Genomic DNA, 22,386 nt, shown 5'->3' on the forward strand with positions numbered 1-22,386 from the left:
ACCGTTCTGCAGTGTGTTGTTCTAACCGAGGTTGTTAAAACCACGCTGCTGTTAAAAATACATTCCCCAGAGGGCTTGCAGAAGACTTAACATTTAAGCAGGACAGAAAGCTTTAAGTCTCATTTCATGGAAGGTCAATATTGATGTAAAGTTTGCAGCGTGTCCTTTTCATTTTTACACCTCCAAGAATGTAATTGCAGTGGTGAGCTTCAGAATTATTGCTGCCTTATAGTGCTTTTCCCGTGTTCTGAGTCCAGTCTGGATCCTGAGCTGAACATAAGGTAGCAAGAAAGAGGCCTGGTGGACTGTGCATCACAGACTCTGACTGAGCCGTGACTCACAAAAGCTTTAACTTGTGGTTTACTGTGTGCGTTCAGAGATGATACACAGTTTTCCAATTCATAATTTTCTCTGCGTCTAACTTATGATCTCCAATTTAGCTTTTAGCAACGTTAGCCGTGTTGCTGTAGGGATAGCAGTGTCACAGAGCCACTAACATGACTGTAAACTCTTTGTCCTGTTCTGACTCAGGTTACATGTTATCTGACAAATCTGGCAAAGTTGCAGCATAATCTGCCGGTGATATAAATCATATTTGAGAACAGACAACACCATCTGTAACAAATATTTGTGAATCTTTTAATCTCACAAGAGGCTTGTCTAAATTCTTACTCGAGAGATGGCCTGCAGTTTTAGAAACGTTCTCAAAATGAGTAGCCAGTGTCTCCGTCTGTTTATGTTGAGGTTCTGCAGCTCAGAGTCAAGGCAAGAGAGGATCTCCTGAGCCCTTTGTTTATACTGACGGTTTCCTGTGTGGCTGTTGAGGGAAGACACACTGCAGTCAGAGACCGATCAAACATAAACACAGAACAATGTGTGATGGACGGAGGAGGATTTGCTGCAAAGACGGGAGTTTTTGGGTATCATTGTCTGTGCCATCCAAGGACAGCTCAACTTGACACCATGTCAAGGTTGTGGAACTATTCATAACATAAATACACACACAGTGAGGACAAACCATTACCTCAGGCCCTCCCCTTCGGCTTTATCTAAATGAGCGCTGCCCTTTCCGGGTGAATTATAGTCATTAAGAAACGCTGTGATATGCCTTACAGACATATCTGGAGTGAAAGTGACTTTCACGACAGAGCTCTTTGACTCTCTGGGGTAATTATGCTAAGTTGTGTGTTTATTTTAACTAATAGGCCCCACGATCTTTGCTGACTGACCACAACAGTGACCAGCAGGCACATGAGCTTGACCTATAGTGTGAGTCTTGAGCGCCAGGAAAGAGTCTCATCTATCAGGTGAACCTCGTTACACTATCAAAGCACCATCTCTCCTCAGAGAAAGCTCATCTCTCTTATCACAACTAAGGACCCTGCCTCTGCCTTGCACAACTGGACCCTGGTTCCTGGGTGGTCTTGGGGCTTAGCTGCATAATAACGGTGCCTAGCTGTTCCAAGAAGACATGGAATACTGCGAGAATGCCTCATTTCAGCCAGATAGGAATTGCCTGATAACCTCGATGGGACTGATAAGGCAAGCTGGTGTAAGGCTTGGCGTCTCAGACTGAAGTAAATGAAATGTTTGTGAGCTGGAGACGTGAACCGAAAAATCTTATGTAAGATTATAATGATTTCATAGGTATAAGCATCAAATCCCATGTATTCGTTCCATGCCCATATCTGAATTTTGTGGAAGTTGTGTGTGAGTCCCATCCATGAGCGGTAGCAAAGAGGAGGAGCAGAGCAGAGCAGAGGGGGTGAGCAACGCAGCCTAAGATAGGGTGGGGTGCATGAATGCTGTACTCTCCACACGGCTGCTGTCCTGTGTCCCCGACCTGGACCTGGATCTGGACTCTTTTCAGGAGCAGAGGATAGAGAGGAGAAGGGGGGGGGGGGTGTGGTCTCCTCTCGTCTACCCCATTTCCTGCCTTCCACACCAGCTCTAATTGGAAATTTGGGTGGCCCTGTTTATTTACATGGTTGAAATGCGGCGAGGTTGTATTTATATTTTCATGGCGCGTTCTCAGCAGTGCTGCATTACATAGCCTTCCCCTGAGATCGCTGTGGGAGAGGGAGAGGAGTGCAGACTAGCCTGGCGTTTGAATGTGTGTGCATGTGAGTGTGCACGAGGGGAGAGTGTGGAGGTTGTATGAGGTCTTATCTTCTTCACTGTGAATCTGCACTCACTGATGTTAAGGTAAAACCATTAAATGTTCTGCATTGCCCTTATCACTTTAACTGGGCCCGTCTACAGATTAAATCAAAAGGAATAAGACGCTACAAAAAATGAGTAAATAAAACCCCTGATAGGCAGATTTGGTTTGATCTGACAGTTTCATAAACAACACACATAACAAAATATTCACAAAACAAGAAAAAAAAAAAAAGAAGAAAATAAAACCAAATCCCACAACCCAGATTCATTCAACATAGGACAAATATTTCAGATGCAATGAAAAATTACACTACTCATAGGGCTGAGTCAGGCAGCCATCATTTATGCATGTAAAAGAAGGGCATAAATTAAAGAGGGATCTGGTTGTCATTCAAGGAGTCAAAGGTTTATTTTGTTAAATACACAAGTATAAGGTTTAGTGAAATGCAGTGTGGCATGCTCCCATGGTTGTGCTAAAATTCTAGTGTGAAAAATAAGAAATATAAACAGTATTAAATCTATATAAACATGTAAAATGGATGTAGAAATGTACATATGTAAGCAAAACTATGGTTGAAAATGTCCAGGAAAGATTAAAGATATGTGACAATTTCTGATCTATTACTGTTCAGAAAAGCTGAAAAACAATTACTCTATACAAGACTTAAGTTTCAGAAATTACACACTAGTCTAAGACCCTTTAACCTAAAGGTCTCTCAGGTCCCATAAGTGTATACATGGATAAAAATTATCCTTAGATGAGCCATGTCAGAGTGGTGGCAATGTGTGTTTATCTTTGAGACCAGGGCTGCTGAGTGGCGGAAGGCAGAGCTTTCTAGTCAAGCCGTGGCTACAGAGAGCCTGGACCTGACTCTGGATAAAGTAAACACTTGAAAATACACACACACACACACACACACACACACACACGCATGAACATGCACACATATACTCTCACAGGGCTCTCCCGTCCTCCTCTCTGCCCGTCAGCTGGAGACCACACACCCAGACCACACAGAGTCTGAGAACAGCCCGAGTCACTCTCACGCAACGCGGCCCATGAGCTGTCACTCCGACCACCTCTGTCTCTCTTGTCAGCGCTGGTTCTGCGTGTCACTTGACACACAAAAACACAAAATGTATCTGTATTTAGAAAAATGACAGAGCCCTAAACTCTTGCTTTTTTAAAAAATAGGAAATGGTTTGCAGGAAATCCAGAAAGCACAATTTGATAATACTAAAGGATCCATATTAATTAAGGAAATAAATTATGAAATTACTTGTGTGTGTGTGTGTGTGTGTGTGCGTGCGTGCACACTCCGGCATGTGTGGATGTTTATTTGTCTTAGAGGCAGGGGTGTTACAGGGAGTCACATCCCTGGGCCATTAAGAGTGATCAAACGGTTTGTGAATGCACCGATTACTGCAGTCCAAAAAATCCAAATGTGTGACCATCATGGTTCATATTTTCACTTTCCAGCTGTGTGCGCACAGCAACCAACCAATGACACTCCCTGCTGGTCATTTATTTTACTGCACTTATCCATGCACTCCATAACTTGAAAATTGCATTCACTCTGTGTTATATGTCCCTGGAGGAAATCTTGTTTATGGTTTTTTTTTTTTTTTTTTTTTTTTTTGGAATCAGCATTTCCTACTTTCCTTTATCTCCACTGTAAGTTGCGATCCAAACTAAACAAGCCCTTGCATTAGTGCCAGGTAGCCCACCGCCATATTGTTCTGCTTATCAACCCTTATCTGTTTACACTTGTCTCCCGAGTCATCAGATTGTTTTACATTGCTTTTTCTGCTCCTCATCCGACAACTGTTGCTGCTTTCCTGCCATCATAATATATTGGGTCGAGTGCATTGTTATCTGAAGAGTCTCAGATAAACACAGACATCTGAAAACAATTCAAGCTGGTTAATTGTGATGATAAAATAGTTATTTATTGGTGGTGGGGAGCAATTCTCATGCCTGCTGTCGGTCATATCAATAGAATCAATTTAAGTATAATAATAGGTTATAATAATAGTATTAATATAACAATGCTAAGTTACATGGATGATGGAGAGTAACTCTATGTGTCCGTCTCACCCACACAGGTCAGTCTTATTATCCTGTAATCGTAATCATCTGTCAACAATTTTCTCATTATTTGCTCCTATCAGCTACAGCTTCATGAGAGCACACAGCATAAGCAGTGAGCCGGTGAGTGATGATTGGTGGATTTGCGGTGTCAGTTTGAGGGGTCAGAATTTGTAAAAGGAAAATGAGGTCAGCACCTTCTCAGCCAGGGGTGTCAACAAGGGTTAAACAGCACTGTCATCAAATCCTGGGCAGGGGTTTCAGTGACCCCTGACCCTAAACAAACTGGGGTCACAGACTCTGAGTCCAGTGTAAAATTACAACAGGTACGTTCGTGGGCATAAAGTAAGGGAATCTGCTACCTAGCCAGGTGACCATCAGAATTTGCACACAGTTGTGGATGCAGAGTGCAACTTCTAGCTTTTGTGTCACATTTACAATGTGCATTGTACTTCCCTTTCATGCCAGCAGGGGGAGGGTTTTTTTGTGTGTGTGTGTGTATGTGTGTGTGCCAGTTTTACTGTTCTCTCCCTTTTATGTCTGGCACCATATGGCAGCTCCAGCTGGGTATAAGTATCCTCGTGTCTGCAATCTGTCAGATGCAGCTATGACCACCCACAGTGTAGTGTGTACGACACCTAGCGCCATGTACGTCAACCCAGAACGATCATCGGGTATTTTATTACCTGGAGGATAAGGGTTGTGTAGACTGATCATTAACCTTCAGCCTGACTTCATCCCTAACTGAGGGGAAGAGTTAGCATAGTGCATCCAGTGTTTCCCAACATCTGTGTAGTGACCCTTTAAAACAATGTCAGATCACACCCAAAACCACTTATCAAATATCAGACTGATTTTATCTTATTGTTGAATTTAAATACATTTAAAAAGCCCCAAAGAAGTAAAACTACCCAGTATTTAATGACAAAAAAGCCCAGATCAATGTCCTTTGAAAGTAAACATAACTTAATGACGCAGTTTTTATTCTTTTTACCTAACTCATTGATCATCTCATCCAAGTTGTGAGTCACTGCCACATACTACAGCAAAATCTTTTTGTGTACATACAGCTACACTAACCAGCAGATGTCAGCAAAACATTGCCAAGTTTTTTCTTATGATTCAACCTCATTTTCTCTCACCTCAGGGCCTTGTATTATCACATGTATTATCAGATGCATTATATATCACACATAAAATCAGTAGATCAACAAATCATCACTGCTTTTGCTAGAAACTATATTTGGAATATCTGAATATGAGAACAGAATCACTATAAAATAAACATCTGAGAATTTCAATGTTAAAGTGTAAACAAAGTTTGAACAAGATGAAGATTTACAGTGAGCGTGATAAGAGTTAGGATTGCTGTAATTGCAGTAACACTGCAAATAGATAAGACGATGCATGTGTGAAGGGTAGAAAAAACAGCAATAACAGGATCAGAGATATTTACACAGCAAATGCAATGTTGAAGTGATTTTGGTAACACATTTTTTTACTTCTTTTTTGAGGTGGAAAACATTCAGTATAAAAGTTGAAACTGTCATATTACACTATGTGTCACTGCCAGCCCATTCAGTCAAATTCATCATCGTCACTGAGTCAAGATGGAACCAACAGAATCACTTTCTTTTGGAGAAAGCAATGCAGTTGATAAGGTGTTTGTGGTTTTATTTCTCTCTAAAGCCTTTTTTGGCAACATTTGGGGGGGATTAGTTGACTAAACAGTCCGCTCCAAAGCTTCGAGTGAAGGGCTCAGGCGACGTCGCCTGGAGTAACGGCTCATATAGGCGGATAAACTGAAGCCTGAGTACAAATGATGTGGCTTCCTGCAGAGGGGGAAACACCATGGCAAATGTGTGAATGTGTTTTACTTTTTTTTTTTCTCTCTCCTTTTTTTTTTCTTCTTTTTCTAACCAAATATGACTCTTTCATTCTTCCACCCTTTGTTTGCAAGTCAGGGGAGGTCAGAGACGAAACAGAAGAGCAGACATGTCACAGATTCATATGTTTATTTCAAAATAAATCATCTATGTATGTGGCAGTTTTATATTAATCAATCTGATTATTTTTGTTCTTGCAAAAATTAACAACATTTTTTTTCATTATGCACACACACACACACACAATTTCCTCTCCAGCTCACTCTCAATGGTTTACTGTAACTGTAATGTGAGATGGATGTGTGTGTGTGTCTGTGTTTGAGTCACTGATGCTGTAGGTGGGGGAGTCACATGTTTTATCCTGAGTCCATAAATGTCAATTCCTGATAACAGTAATACCACAACTAACACACATGAACCCACCTACACACACGCACACATGGTGCTTTACTACACACACACACACACACAGTGTTTCCCACAACAGCGCACTATATCTTGACCTGGTAACATTTTCACTATTAGGATTTTATTTTGACTGAGTCAAACGTCTGACTCTGAAACTCAATTTTCATCTGGCTGACAATCAGGGGTACAACTAGATGTTTGAGGGGAAAAAGGATTTATGGTTCACACACACATACACACACACACACACAAAGAAAAACATTCCTGCCTGTGATTTTGGTCAGACATTTGAAGCCATTGTGAAAGTGATGTGGTTTAAGTGTGAAGGAAGTAAATGCAGAGATCGAAACTCTGGACCACAGAAGAAAAACATAACACAACCTTTATCCCTCCTACTGCTGCATCAGCCTTTAGGACTTCAACATGACCAGAAATTCCATTAGTGAATTTTGCATTTTATGTCTTATGCTGCATACACATTCCTACACAGGTAAATTACATTTTGCTGAACTCGTGGGATAGATTTTAATGGATGTTACATCCAACGGGCCTTTGCGGTGTTGTGGGGATGGGAACCAGAGAGCTCTTCCCTGACTGAACCTGCACGCAGACCACAAAGGTAGTTTTCCTTCCCGTTTGTGAGGTCGCTAGTTTCAGGTGAAGAGGAACAGGTACGGGTTCCTTGCAAGTTACGGGATGAGTGTCATTTTTCCAGTTAACTTCCTACAATCCAGTCAGGTCAAGACCACCCACTGCGGCCAGTTTTTTCTGATGACACATACAGGCCTTGAGCCCCAAGCTGCTCTCTGATAAGGTGATTGTTAGCCTCTGCTCCCCAACCTGATTTGCTTGTGAGCACTTAATACAGAGCAATTTTACATACAAACCCACATCACAAATTTCGTGTGTATAAGTTGTGAGAAGTTCAGTTGCTAATAAATGGGTTCTCAGATCAGAGTGTTTCATCTGAAGAATTACAACCATATAGTATTTCACAAGAAAATGGGGATAATTTGAGAAAAGTCCAATGAATAAATATATATTTTTTAAATCGTTATCTCTATAATCATCTTAATCATCATTAAGGTAGAAGTGCAGACAACTTTTGAATTAATGATTTAAAAAAATATATATAGTAGTTGGACCCCTAATTAAATTATCTTCTGACCCCTTGGAGGGGCCTGGAGCCACTGTAGACAATCCTGTGCTTTCCCTTTTCAGTATGTATGAGAGAAGGAAAGTGACTACAATATGTTTTTCTTAAAGTCTTTCATTCCAAAGCTGTCTGCACTTCTGTCTTAATTGACAATTTAATTTTCTAATGATAACAATCATCAGACAAATATGTAAACAAACCGTGAATGGCTTGAAATTACTGTCAAAATTCAAAACCTGTGAATAACTGGCAGCTTAGAAATATAATACAGTACAGCAAATTGCCATGTATGTAAAGTGGACATAAGGGATTTAGTCTTTATCCACCACAATCAGAATAATTCATTTGAGTACCACCTACAAACTGCCTTTTTTCAGGTTCTGAATCAAAATCTTTATTGTCATTGTACAAATATGACATAATTTTAGTGAGCAGCTTTCCACTAATCTTCTAATTTTACTTGATTATTTGAGCAGAAGTCAAAGGAATCTTGTGTTTTTAAAAGCTGAGCAGATTCAGTAGAAACAGATTTTTGTACACATGCTGTAATATATGTAGCAGCCAAGAGGGAAACGATTTGTGATAAGAGCTTCCTTTACTTCACCACCAAGCCAGTGATTTATCTCACATTCCAGTTGCATAATTTTTGTTTTTTTTTTGCAAAGAAAACCAGAATTCAGGTCTACAGTGGTCTTAGCACTGACGTCCTTGACTGTTCACTGGAAGGAAATAGTTTTGTTTGTTGGTTTGTTTTTTTGTTGTTGTTTTTTTCTGCACATCAAGCACTGCGGATGATGAAAGAGGTCTGTCGACTGAGTTTAAAAGGGAGAGTGTCACTTCAGTATGTGAGTCTTAGATAGATAATGACAATAACATTGTCAGCTGTTACCTGTGAAAATGCATGCGGGTATTCATTCATACTCTGTTTTATTACTTTGACATATTGGTGTTTGTCTTAGGGGCCATTCTTCCTGTGCACCTGTGCTAGTGCTTCCTGTCTCAGGCGCCCTCCACACCCCCCACTACCCCCCACCCCCCACCCTCAAACCGCATCCTTCACACTGTCACAATAATACTTTTAGTGAAAAAAAAAAAAAGACATTACCCCACAGTCACAGACACAAAGACTAGTACGACGCATAGGTGTACATGTGAAAATGACAGGGTCTTCCCCATCTCTGGCATGACAGTTTCTATCATTTACAGTACACAGCACTGCAGTCACAAAGCACGATAAACGGTCAGCGGTTTACATTCACCTTCATCCGCTCCAGCGTGTGTGTGTGTGTGTGTGTGTGTCTGTGTGTGTGTGTGTGCATGCATGTGTGTTTGTGCATGCTTGTCACTCCTGAATATGCTGTAGAGGTCTCTGGGAAGGATAATCGATTGGTGTAGGTGTGTTCTGTTCCGGGACGTGATCGTAACCCCGCAGGTAGTGGCCATTGTTCTGCTGGTAATAGTACACCAGTTTTCTGGCAAACACTGGCTCCACCTAAAATGAAATTATGTCTATGTATGAAATATGTCTATGACTGCTGAATCACATTATCCTATTGTGCCCTACGAAGGCAGAGAGCAGTACCTAAAGAAGCAATGAACTTGAAAAAAGGGTGGTATTTAAGGTTTTTAGGTTGGCTATTAAACTGTGAAACAAAGATTGTAATATCTTTATTTTATGTCTTTTCAGGTTGATCGCCCCCTCAGAAAATAATTACAGACCTACTATATGCAGATACTGTACTTCTTTGAGATTTCTTGCCCATTCTCTTGTCCAAATAAATTTTATTTTGATTATTTATTCTAAACAAAAATTAATGTAGGCCTCTCTCTGTTTTGCTAGGTGTCTGTCTGTCCAACTGCTATTAGTATTTAAGTTGAATTAAATACAATAAATGGATTTACATATTCATACATACAACATATTTAATGGTAGCTCAAACATGTAAAATCATATTAATTCAACTAGTCACTATCTTATTAGCTCCTGTTTTGAACAACTGTGTAGTTATTGAGTTTTGCTTTTGTAGGATAGTGTGTGTGTATATATATATATATATATTATTGACCTCTATAGTGGTTACTAGGTAACTAAGTCACTAGGTAAAGGTTTGCCGTGCATGGGTACCTGTGCTGTGATCATCTTCCTTGGCCGCTGTGGGTCGGGATACTCGTCTCCAAAACATAGAACCACCTGGTGTCTTGGTACATGTCGGCCATTGTGGGCAAAATCTTGAAGCTCTGGGAGAAGAAAAGCAACAAAAGAGGAGGGGATACAATGAGGAAAAACCCACAATGTATGGTAAATAAACATAAAAAAAAACCCATATTGTTCACACAACATTTTTCCTAATTATGAGACCTTTCCAGGAACCAACTGATGAGGATGGTGGAAATTTTAGAATGAAATGGCACAAAAATCACTATCTTGTCATGCTGTGTGGTGACCCACAGCAGGTGGGTGGGGACTCCACACACTTTGGCCCCCTGCTGAGAATGTGACTAGCTCCTCAGTGCTACCTCAACACTAAGAGGGACTTACCCAGCTAAAGCACCTGCAGCCTCTCCTTCATCATCATTAACATCATCACAGCCATCATCAACATGACCACATCCATCGTCATACTGTAAATAGCTGAAGCAGCACGCTTATTAATGCATTCTAGTTATTCTACTCATTTACAGAATTTGGTGAACAGTAAAAGCCAAAACCATTACTGTAAACAAAGAGCATCTACAATATATGCTACAAAAAGTACATGGGGATTGAGATCTAGTCACTTAAATATACTAAAGCTCCAACATGAAATACAGTGTGGGGTAAGCCACAGTCGTAATTTGAAGAACAACTTGATTGTCATTATGAATACTGAATATCTTCTATAAAATTAATCCTTAATCAGACAGCTTCACTTAGTAGATACGCTGCAGATTCAGATATTGCATACAAATATATTGTCATCTTATAAAATATGATGCATCACTATAGATGAAACTACCAGATTGTATATACAGTAGTTCAAACTGGCTCCACCTCATCAACTGCTTACACACACTTAAGCAATCTATTAAAACACATATTTAATTACATTAGATATGTTCTCATGGAAGAGATTATTATTATTATATTATTGGTGGCAAAGACTGTACATTAATCAACAATGTAACATATCTTTATATCTGCTTAAAAGTACATTGTAGTGTGTTATAAATGATTTAAATGAGTATATACTGCTTATAAATGCTCAAGAGCTGTTTAAAGTAAAGCATTACTATAAAAACGCATCTTAAATATATTTTACTTTTGTACCTTTTCTCAGAAAAAACTTAAATACAGGACTTTTACTTTGATGGAGCATTACTCTATCATATTTCTACATATCTAAGGACAGAGGATGACATATGCTGTACAGATTGTGAAGCCTTTCGAGGGAAACTTGGGATTCGTGATTTTGGGCTGTAGAAATAAAAACTGACTTCTGTAATGTATCTGAATACTTCCTCCACCATGGTCTGTGACACAGTCTGAACAAAACCTTTTAAGTAAAAGCTTCACAAAAGCAGTTTTTAATTGCAAAGATATTGCATTGGACTGCATCATACGGATGCTGTGCAGGTGTTTCTGTCATTATGTCCAAACCTATAGTTGTGAACAGAACACTACAGCAGCATGTTAGTGCTTACCGATAAGGAATTGCTGGGTGTCAAACAGTTTGCATGGCTGATCCTTCTCCAGCTTGTTGGGTTTGTCCATAAATGGAGCCAGAGGTCCCTCCCAGTATACTCGTCCCTGGCACAGGCGCTTAGCGTACAACCCATCATGCATCATCCACAGAAGCACCCCCCTTTCCAGTACATTAGGGAGCATCTCAGCACCCTGCCTCTGAGACTCTGGGTATGGGAATGGGAAAAGGATGATTTCTGCCCCACTGTGAAATTTGTCCTCTGGGCTCGGGGGAGAGGGGGAAGAAGATGATGGAGAGGAGGAGGAGGAAGAGGTGATCCGGCAGCCTTCTGGGCTGGTGGTGGTAACTTCCTTCACCAGAGACTCTCTGTAGTATAGGGACACATGCAGGCTGAAATCTGTAAGAAAGAGATGAGCATTTAGCTGATATATCATTGGAGGAAACCTCATCAGCATCATAATCTGAGCCTCACAGCTTGATCAGATGCAGACCCAAAAATGTCAAACTTAATAAAGTTAATTCTCTGTAATCTTGCCATGTAGAGTATCACTCAGTTCTCTTTTATCATTCCTAGCATCTTTTTAACCTTCTCTTTTAATCTATCATGAGAAAAACAAAACCTCACTATTCACCGTCATGGCCTACTGCTCTGAGCTCAGAATAGAGAAGTGCAGTAAGTGTTGGACAAAGTGTTTGTACTTTCTTATCTGTATGCAAATAAATTCAAAATAGTAAAAGTCTAAAAACAAGCATGTGAGTGAACATCTATTTATATGTATCTTATTGTGTCCAAGATGATTCTTTACCTGTTACTGGATTGTTGTGGTCCATTGTATACATGGGTGGTTGCGACTCTGAAAAGTAGGTGTGGAAGGAGAGCTGAAAACCTGCGCAGAATAAATTAAATAAATGCTGGTCATGATTAGAGTACTGAATGTGAAACTATTGACACGTGAAAAGTCGTTAGGCCACTTCTTTGCAGGTTTGAGGAAGTTTTTCTTTAATTGTTGCAGTCTAATCTGGAACAAACGCAAGTCTGGAGAATGCGTGGAAAATCCCATAACATAAATCTGTTGGAGCCTTGCTGTGGATTGTGCAGGCACTTAAGTCACATGTTTCACACATCTTCCTGTCGTATGTAACAATAATCTAACTCAAACAACTAGGCCGTCACTGTAAACAAATTGGTTCTGGTTGTTTCTGCACAGACCGCTGATCACCAGTGCATAGCAGCTGGATCAGCCGTTGCCTGTTTCTCAGCTATTTCACCTCTGCCATTTCTCCAGCCTGCCCCTTTATCAGCATTTCCATTCATGGGAATTGTGCATGTTTGTCTTTCAATAAGAGTTCAAGACTATCACAAGCAACACAGTCAAACATCACAAAGCAGCACACATTCTCACCTGAAAGCTGCTCAGTACAATCAATGGTAAATGAAGCCATCAAAAGTCAGCAGGACTGTCTCTGACAGGGCAGCAACTTTGCTACAGCAAATCTTTGCAGACAGGTTCAGCTAATTTATTCTTTTGTTCATAAGAAGTACAAAGAAGGAGTAATGTACAACTGCTGCATCATATTGTTGTTGTTAATGATGGTCTGTAAATCAACTTATTCATACTTTCTATTGTAATTTCTACCTTGATGCTACAGCAACACTTACTTACTTACTTGACTAACAGTTAAAAAGTGATATGAATTTTTCTCCACTACAACAGTGCTTTCCATTGACCTCCCCTGGTTTTTCTTACATCTTCATCTTTATTTATTACCCAAATCTAGAATCACTATATAAATATCTAGCTATTTGGCAAGTTTCCATTTAATTTCATGAAGTTCACTTCATAGTCTGTCAATAATGTTATTGTTCTCCTTAATACATAAAAAAAGTTAGTAACAAAACTTTGAAACTTTGAACTTGTCTGTGGTTTTTTTTTCACCTTAGAGATCAAACTTCATTGTAAAGTGCATGTGAAGGATTGTGATAAACAATGACATTTACCAAGTGACGTACAAGATGACTGATATTACCTAGTAACTTATTAAAAGCCTAAGTTTATAGATGGATCAAAGTAGTACACAAACAAATAAGTGCGTTTGTTAGGGCACTTTATGTGACTTGTCATTTGATAAAAGGGCTGACAGGATGTCACAGTTAGATGTCTGTGGTTGGAAACTGATGCTATTATTTGGATAATATTCGTTTAAACATTAAAACAATCAAAATATCACATATGTTGAACTTACTGGACGGACATTATACTTTTATGTGTGTGAATATGCTCTGAGTGACGTGTGTGTGGCAGTAGCTTACCATTTTCTGAGTGTGACCCAGGCCAAGCCCGGCTGATCTGTGACGGGTAGTGGCACTGACTGTACTGCAGCTCTGCATGTGTCCCATGGTGATGTGGAGGAGGAAGGGGTTGTTGCTCTGCTGGTGGATAATCCCTCCAATCCCTTCTCTCTGGAGAAACCATATAGCCTGGTACCTGAAAAAGGAACGTAGGGACGGGCACTCAGAGAAGATTTTTTTTTTTTTTTCTGTTTATGTGTTAGGCCTGGTTCATAACATGCAGCAGCCACAAAATATGCTGACCTGGTTGTGCAGAGATGCATAGGGAGGAATATAGCTGAGGGCATTTACATGTGATGATGTCTCCTCCATACTGTTCATCTTCATTCCTGTAAGTGTACAGAACCAGAAACACATTTTGTCACATAATTTGTCCACAATATTTGCACAATATTGGTCTTATAACAACAGCTTCAAAAGCAAGGAACCAATATTCTTAATAATAATACAGCTTTTATTGTACAGATGAACAATAAAGTAAAATATGTGAGGTGGAATATTCTGTGGACCAAAATAGCCTGATTCATTTTGGCAGGTTCAAACAGTGAACATGCTTTGTACACTTGGTCTCGCTATTTTAAGTAAAGTGACAGGATGATTTGCAAAGTGATTGCAACAGATGACTCAGGCAAGTGCCAGTCTAGCTCCTACTAAAGAATGAGACGTTAGCCCCCGACACAACAGACTGCTCTGCTGTGACAAGAACTGTTGTACTATGGCAGAGACTTAGTTATGCAAGGCTGGAGGTCGTCTGATTGTGTTATGTGCACCCTGCACTTAGTAACCGAAGCCCTCTAAAAAAAGCACTACGGCCTTTTTGGTACAGGCTTTGGCTTCCTTTGTGCTTCCTGCCTCAATAGAATCAACTGCAGTGGTGCATATGTATGTGAAAAATCTGCCAGCACTCTATAAACAATGTGAGTTGCTTCGTGAAATGCAGCAGTATAATGTATATGCAAATGAACCATTGTTAGGGCGTGGGTTTAGATTTAACTATTTGTTATCAAAGTCCAGCTTGAAACTTTTTTACCCCAACACCTCACCTTGTTACATGTATCACTACATACACAACCACATCGGTGGCTGAATGTAATTCAGCTCTACTGCATCTTACATGGACAATATTTAAATATTTACCTTTTTTGGCTCCTTCTGGAATGATTCTGTAGACTTTGTAGGGCTCTGAGATGTCCAGTTGGCTTCTTTCTACTAACTCATCAAAGTCATTGCTTTTATTAAGAGCACAGCGTAGTCTAGTTTTCCATGTGGGGGGATCTGGCTTGTCCACACCTTCCTTATATTTCCCTTTGAACATTGCCCATGCCTGAAACAATCATTGAATACGTTCATTTTAACTTCCTCTTTATTCATGCCAATGTTCAATGCCAATGCCAGTGTTAAGGCTTTGAAGAATGGATTACTGCATGGACACTTATATTCCAAACCAATATTACACATACATACATGTCCAAATCTGCTGTTTTCATGTGCAGTAGTGTGTTCAAAGTGCAGGTACCAGAAGCTTAAGATTCAGTGTGTGTGAGAAGACAGGTGGGATGGTCTGACCTTGAAGAGCGCAGCATCCTCCTCTCTGTTATAGTCTTGTTTGCCTGCGTGTTTCCACGGAATCCGAAAAATGCTTTTGTCGTCGTTTTCCCAAACCAGGCCGGGATATCTCCTACTGTCAATCTGATCGATCAGCCACTGTCTCAGTTTGCCGTTGCCACAGCTGACTGACAGACCACTGTCCTCATCCATCTCTGCAAAATAAAATGAAGTTAAATAAAATACAGTACATGACAGAATGGTGGGCACAGTGAGGTGATGCAGGTCTAGGTTATAGTTTTTTTTACTTGTTTCCCTGACCTTGAGAAAAGAAGTTAGATAAATGTGGTAAATTTATTAAGGTACCAGGTTCGGCTTAAAACAGTCATCAGCGCAACTACTACTTAAAATATCTTTCAAAGTACTTTTTCTTTAGTCATGGAAGTGTTGCCAGGGTTAGTTAGTTGAGCTCCACCCAGCCTTTACCCTGACTGTAATATTAGCACTCACATTTAATCATTTTAACCAGTTTTCTATGGATGCTTTATCACTTTTGATCACACTCCTATACAAGGGAAAGGCATAATGATAAGGTGGTCTGAGATGGATAGAAAGAAATGTGACTCATTTGAGATGAATGAATGAATACAAAAGTCATGTAGCTACAATTATATTACAAGAAGAACACAACTACAATGCATGCTTGTACACCTGCTATTGTTACATTTTATCATGTTTCTTAAACTAAATGTTATCAGTTTTGTAGGATATCAGTTCAACTTAATGAGATTTAAACTCATGTTTATATATATACAGAAATTATAAGTGGAATGACAAACTTGTAACTGCCCCCAAATTGAAGTTATCTTGAAATTTCACCATTCAACTTGATACTGATTTGAATGATTGAGATCAGGTATCGTCACCTGACTTAAGCTACTAGGGTTAATATAAACAGTAAAAGTTTTCATTATTTATGATGCTGAAAATATATTTAATCATTGGAACAGGAGCTATCTCTTACCTTTGATCATGTGAGCTCCCCCGCTGAAATCTGTTTTGTAGCTCTCGGTGTCCTATTCTTAAATGCTATCACATCTTGATTTGTTACTGGGAGGAGCCTCTGAGAAGTTCAAGGGGGAGATGCGCAACAATCAGGCGTTCATTTCTGTGAAACTTGGCGCCCACACACTTACTGCAGTGGGGAATCCCTCTAGTGACACCCTGCACAGACACCAGGACAGAATGGAACAATTACCTGTGTACCTTACCATCACATCACATCCCCCCACATATTTTTTATGTTTATATAAGTCTGCAAGTTCTGCCTAATTTCCACTTACACAACTGCTGACTGGAAATAGTTCAGTCTATTAGGTGATACATTTGTTATTGGGGAAAGACAGAATTTGACTGATGAGGCATGAGGGAACAAAGTCAAGAGCAGAAGCACATGGTTGAGTCCAGAATATATATATATATATATAGAGAGAGAGATTTTTACAGTACTTTGTTAGTGTTACTGCCCTCCAGTGGCTGTCCATGAAAATGCCCAGCAATGTATGGTGTTAATACAGTAAGACTATTGTATGTAATATCTTACCGTGGTGAAATTAATGAAGTTTTTATTCCTTTATAGTTTCTAAAGTCATTTAAGCAGAAAGAGTGAGAAAAGAACACATACTTGGTGTTTTTGATGCCACCATGCATGACCTCCCTTGCACATTAGACAAACAGGAAGAGAACCAGGAAACAGAGATGTAAACATAGCACAGAATGTGTCTTATCACCTTCAGTATGACAGCCCACTGACTGACAAACTCACAAAACACTTTACTCCTTTTATTTCACTGTTTAATGACACAGTACACAAAACACACAGTCCAAAACATTTATAAATTAGAAAAACAGCACCAGCAACACCAATGCTAAAAAAAAAAAAAAGAAAAAAGAATAGGTGTTCTCCATAATAAATGTCTCTTCCAGTGTTCATGAAATCTAGAGGATTGTTCCAGTTGCAAGAAAGATCCTCACAGGAGTCCACTCCAAAGCACATTAGACTTGCCAACTGGTCCAGAATAATTAAGCATCACACAGTGGTGTAATGCTTCAGGCTGGGCTACAAAAGATCTCATCAAAATTCCAGATCCGGTGCCTTAAGGTGGTGTAGATGCCTGTTTTTCCACCTCCTCACCACTGACTTTGGCCACCCTGGCAAGCAAATCCCGTATATCAGCCTCATCATTGAAGGGGCTGTCCTTATATTCCCTCCGTAGCCAATCTCTGAACTACAGGAGAAGAAAAAACAGCAATGTAAAGATATTCTTTCCTACTTTTATTTTCCCGTGCTCAGTTCCCCTCGTGGGACTAACCTCATCAGCTTGAGTGGCCTCAAACTCTTGGAGTTGGCGCTGAAATCCCAGGTTGGGGCCGGCACAGGGCCTGACCACCCTCACTGCGGCGAGGGCCTCCTGCCAGCCCAGCCCAGTCACTGTCATGATGTAAGCTACCACGAGGGTGACACTGCGGGACACACCTGCCAAACTGTATGAAGATGAGAGGAGTATAATACAAGAAATTAAACTGTTAGACCATATGATAACCATGATTTCCCCACAAAACTTTTAGGTATGGGTGTAAAGTGCTTTCCATTTAAACTGGACATAGAGAGCACATGCACATGAATGTCCTCGTTATGATCACTTATATTGCATATGTACACATCACGTCCTGTTCTGTAAATCTGGATATGCCATGTTAGAAACCAGGATTCACAGCTGCATCCACAACTAAAGTTACATATTACTTAGTAAAACAAACATTTTGAAGCGATGTAGTGATCTGGTCTATATGCTATAATTTTGACAGTGAAAATACAGATAAGTTTTCTCGTCTCCCATTACTGATAATTAGATAAAGAAGCTAAATCCAGCATACTGAAAAATGCTAGAGCCTTATCTACGGTATCTAAATCTACAGTAGGCGACACTGTAGGAAAGACCAACCAGACCACAGACAGTGACAGATAGAAAATTCAAGGGGTAAAACTGAGACTGGCAGAGGACATTGATTCAATTCACACTTCACACATTTGACAGAATCTCAATTGTTTGGCTGAGAAGTGTTAAGCAGACAAACCTGTGTCAGTGTAAATCTTATAAATAGCCACTTGTTCCACTGTATTTCCGAGAAGACCCTCTGTCTAACCAAATATAACTTTCCCCTGTGGTCATACGGTCAGCTATGCTACTATGCAAACACAACGTGGTCAGACTTGTTACTGTACTCTGTTTTGGGAAGTTAAAGAATAGGCCTTTACTTATCACTTAATCTCCTCTGTGCAGCAGTTACACATGGGTACACTCGCATACTTGGCTGATATCAATTGTTTTCAGCTCCAGATGAACACTGTACATTTTTATTCAATGTGTCTTTACTTTACTGTAAGATAGATGGAGGAAATCTGTCTAGTTCAGTCACTTGCTGTGGGCTACATAGCAACAGCCTGATTCTAGGGTTCAGGCTAAAGGCACAACAGGCAATCTTGCTCTCACCAGTGAACGAGGCAGCCCTCTCCTTTGAGGCGAGACTCGTGCATGAACATTATACTTTGTTTAAAGTGCTGAGTCCTGCAGAGGAAAGAAAATAATTGTTATAATAGGTCATGACCACATTTAAACCCTTATGAGAGGAGAAATTGTGCTGCTGCGTGCTGTTATTTTGTCCTCGCTGATGCTTCAAGCTCTTGTGTGACGTGAGTGTTTTTTGTGCATAGTGTGTGTGTGTGTGTGTGTGTGTATAAGACCTTTTCATTTCTCATTGTGGACAGATAAAGGAGAGGGTGTGCTCCTCTAAGGTTTGAGAGAATTAGTGTCACATAACAGATTTCAAAACAACCTCGGGTTGTAAGGTTGGCTGGGGTATTTGTGCGCATATGTATGTGCACACACGTGTGCATTCATATGTGTGAGAGAGTGTGTGTGGAGGGAGCTGTGTGTATAAATAGAGGCACAGCACCAACCATCGTGCTAAAACTGCAGAAGTGAGCTGTGAGACTTCCTTCCTGCTGAAATGTGAATTCGGCCATAAAACATTTGTGTGCGTGTGTGTGCGTATTCATGCACATGTGTGTCTAAACCAGGGTATCCCTTTGTGTTACATGCACCACCCTTCCCTACTTTCTCATGTTACATAAAAACAACTGCAGGTATATGTGTACATGTCATGTGTTCACGTCAAACAAACCAAAAAACAAAAAAAAAACCCAACAACCTCGCACCAAGAGCTGAATCCAGCCCTGCTGCTGTGGTCTAGTCAGAGAATAAGTTCACAGTTAAAACGTTGAGCTTGTGAAAGCATATCATTTACACGTTAGCTTGAAGAAAATGAACCTCAGACGCCCACACAGTGCAGCGTCAAATGGATGTGGTAGTCTCTCTTTGCCTCAGCCTTTCATTGTTCTGTAGCTGTGTTGCTGTGCTGCACATTTCGGTACTCACAGGTTTTGTGTGGGCAGGTCAGCCGCTGAAATGCAGAGATAGGTCATCTCCTGAGGGACAGAGCATGCCAGTTACCTGTCAGCAGTCACTTGGCTCTGATGCATTTAATACAAATCAATAAACAGCAGGTTAATAAACACAACCACCCGCGCATCAACGCTCTCAAGGTCTCGCAATACATGTGTGCGTGCTCCTGATGATGGACACAGGCTGTGCTACTGTGTGTGAAAGAATAATTTTAAGCTGATTCGCAGTCACATTTGTGCATGCTCTCCTTTTTTAAAATTACAGAGCTGCTTTTGTACTTGCAGTTGTTAAGAGAAACTTTACATGAAAATCAATAACCCTGGAAAAAATAATAATGAAGTGAGACTGCACAGTCCACACTGGCTGAAGCAAGAACAACCGCCTACTCTCAAACCCACGCAGGCACACACACACACACGCACACAACTAAGCACACTGTCCAAACCAACTGGTGTTGACTTGCATTTTTCATGATACTCTAAGAATCACATGAGGAAGAGAAACTCCCCTGCTTATTGTTTACTCACTCTGGAGCTGGCAGCACTATTGGTGCATGCTAAGGCACCTCTTCCTGAACAACCTGACAGACCGGTTCATGGACTTGTGTCAAGAGGCTCAAGTCACGGGCAGGGAACTAATGCAACCAAGAGGGTCTCTCAGCCAATCAGATCTGTCCAGCCTCATTTGCTTGATCACTCTGCTTAAAATTTAATGAGAAACTTAAGATGCTCGTTTATGATCCCAGTGAGGGCAGACGTGTTAAAACAAGTAGATTTAGGGGGTGAGGACGCTTCTCACCTGGAGGATGGGAGCCGCGCTGTCATGAATGGACAGGATGTGCGTGATGTTGTTTCTGGCTAACTGTTCTCGGTCTCTCGCATCTGACATAAACAAATGACACCAAAAGCAAAGATCATGTGCGTGTGCAACCGTATATAAGAAATCAAAATGACATAATGACACTTTGACACTCACCTTTGAAATTTCCCAAGTATAAGTCAGGAAGGACCTGCAGGGACAGAGAATAATGTAAGTGCACAGTTCAAGCAGACATGGTCAGAGCATCAGTGATACAGTAGAAGTGATACAACAGCTGAGACAACTTGAAACCCCTGACTCAAATGACACCCTGAAAATATGAAGTGATAATTAAAAACAATAGCCCGTGGTTCAAAAAAGAAGCTGAGATCACGTGACCGTGCAAAAAACCACAAACTTTCATGAAAAAACTATAAGCAGTATGTTAAATATTTTTTAGTTACAGCATCTAAGTTAAGAGGCTTTACGTTGAATTCATTTGAGTAAGACAAGCCTAGCTTGACTGAGTGAAACTGATGAGAAGACACAACTTTTTAAATATATATTTCAAAGACTATAGAGGATTACAACCTATCCTCCCCTTATTTACACTCAAGTCAAGAGGGAGGATCATTCGTGTGTGAACTCCAGCGCATGCAACAGATGAAAATCGTACCTTATTGATGCCATTACCCATGCTGAAAGACCCCAATCTGAGAAATAGTGTTGAAAAGAAAACGCCACGCTGCGGTTCCTCGTTGTTTGAAACTGCTTAACCAGCGGCTTGACGGCTTCCCAAACCCGCTGTAGAGGCGCACAAAAAAAGGCAGCGGCAGCTCCGCGTCCGAGCAAGCCGAGCACTGCTGTTCAGGCTCCCGGTGAGGAATGCTGGGAGATGTAGTTTGGTGACATAAAGAGAGCGGATTTTGTAGCGTGGACGCAGGTGTGGTCTAATCCCAAACCTGGATTTGTGGTCAGATATAATGTTAGAATATTAATAGCCTGGCCCCTGGACAGCAAATACTAAACCCTAAAATTCGACTGGCTACATACCAGAGTAAAATTAACCAAGGGCCTGTGGGAATATTATAGGAATATATGCACACACAATGTAGTCAGTCAGGAATTCAAATCTTACTAGGAAGTGAGAGGGAATATAAACTCACTGTAAAAAAAAAAAAAAAAAGAGTTATAGTTTTCCCTTTGATTGAAATTGGGGATATAAAATTAATTTCCCGTAAGTAGAAGTGACTAATTCTCAGAGAAGCTGCTCAAGATGCCTTATCATTGGTTCCTTTGTGGCGGTGGGGGACTGTGTACTGCATCCTCCTCTGTGCGATGCCTGCAACTGTCCCAACCGTGTGCAAATTTAAAGCAAGTCATTTCTCAGAAGCATCACTGGAAAAAGTCACCCAGGCACTACCCTTGCCTGAAGGATCTGTCAAACAACAGGGGAAGAGTCAGACCGACAAGACAAATACCTCTACTGAGAGGCTTGTCAAGTCTGGTGACACTGGTGTTACCAATGAAATCTACCACCTTGACATGACTCTCCCCTGAGGAGCGTTGGACCATCAACCTCCTCTGAGAAATGGCAGGCAAACCAAGACCTTCATCTTTGCTAGTCTTTGCAGACTCTGCTAGATGACTAGCTTGTATCTTTGTTCCTGAGGACGACAAGGGTTCCCAGACAGCTCTACTGCTGGACACCATCAAGTCTGAGGAGGCACCACCTCCATCTCCAACATCTCTGCTGAAGGCAGCTGATTAGAAAAACAAGCA

The 22,386-nt window shown here is 40.6% G+C and overlaps 2 protein-coding genes across 3 annotated transcripts; both read right to left on the minus strand.

The window, feature by feature from the left end:
• Nucleotides 1–6,250: 6,250 nt before the first annotated feature.
• Nucleotides 6,251–16,423, minus strand: irf4a (interferon regulatory factor 4a). 2 transcript variants are annotated; one of them, XM_018676506.2, is made up of 9 exons: nucleotides 16,305–16,423; nucleotides 15,302–15,495; nucleotides 14,873–15,059; nucleotides 13,979–14,064; nucleotides 13,697–13,871; nucleotides 12,192–12,239; nucleotides 11,384–11,782; nucleotides 9,828–9,940; nucleotides 6,251–9,194 (listed from the first exon to the last, which is right to left on the minus strand). In XM_018676506.2, the coding sequence occupies exons 1-9, from the start codon at nucleotides 16,312–16,314 to the stop codon at nucleotides 9,045–9,047; spliced, it is 1,362 nt and encodes a 453-aa protein (XP_018532022.1). In that variant the 5' UTR covers nucleotides 16,315–16,423; the 3' UTR covers nucleotides 6,251–9,044. The 2 variants fall into 2 exon arrangements, with proteins under 2 accessions (XP_018532022.1, XP_018532020.1); XM_018676504.2 differs by having other exon boundaries at nucleotides 12,192–12,272.
• A 685-nt stretch (nucleotides 16,424–17,108) lies between these two features.
• dusp22b (dual specificity phosphatase 22b) lies at nucleotides 17,109–21,500 on the minus strand. The gene is made up of 7 exons (XM_018676513.2): nucleotides 21,281–21,500; nucleotides 20,782–20,815; nucleotides 20,605–20,687; nucleotides 19,780–19,829; nucleotides 18,835–18,909; nucleotides 17,653–17,824; nucleotides 17,109–17,568 (listed from the first exon to the last, which is right to left on the minus strand). The coding sequence occupies exons 1-7, from the start codon at nucleotides 21,299–21,301 to the stop codon at nucleotides 17,437–17,439; spliced, it is 567 nt and encodes a 188-aa protein (XP_018532029.1). The 5' UTR covers nucleotides 21,302–21,500; the 3' UTR covers nucleotides 17,109–17,436.
• Between the last annotated feature and the right edge of the window lie 886 nt (nucleotides 21,501–22,386).

Source organism: Lates calcarifer, linkage group LG4, assembly GCF_001640805.2.
Source record: "Lates calcarifer isolate ASB-BC8 linkage group LG4, TLL_Latcal_v3, whole genome shotgun sequence".
NCBI lineage: Eukaryota > Metazoa > Chordata > Actinopteri > Centropomidae > Lates > Lates calcarifer.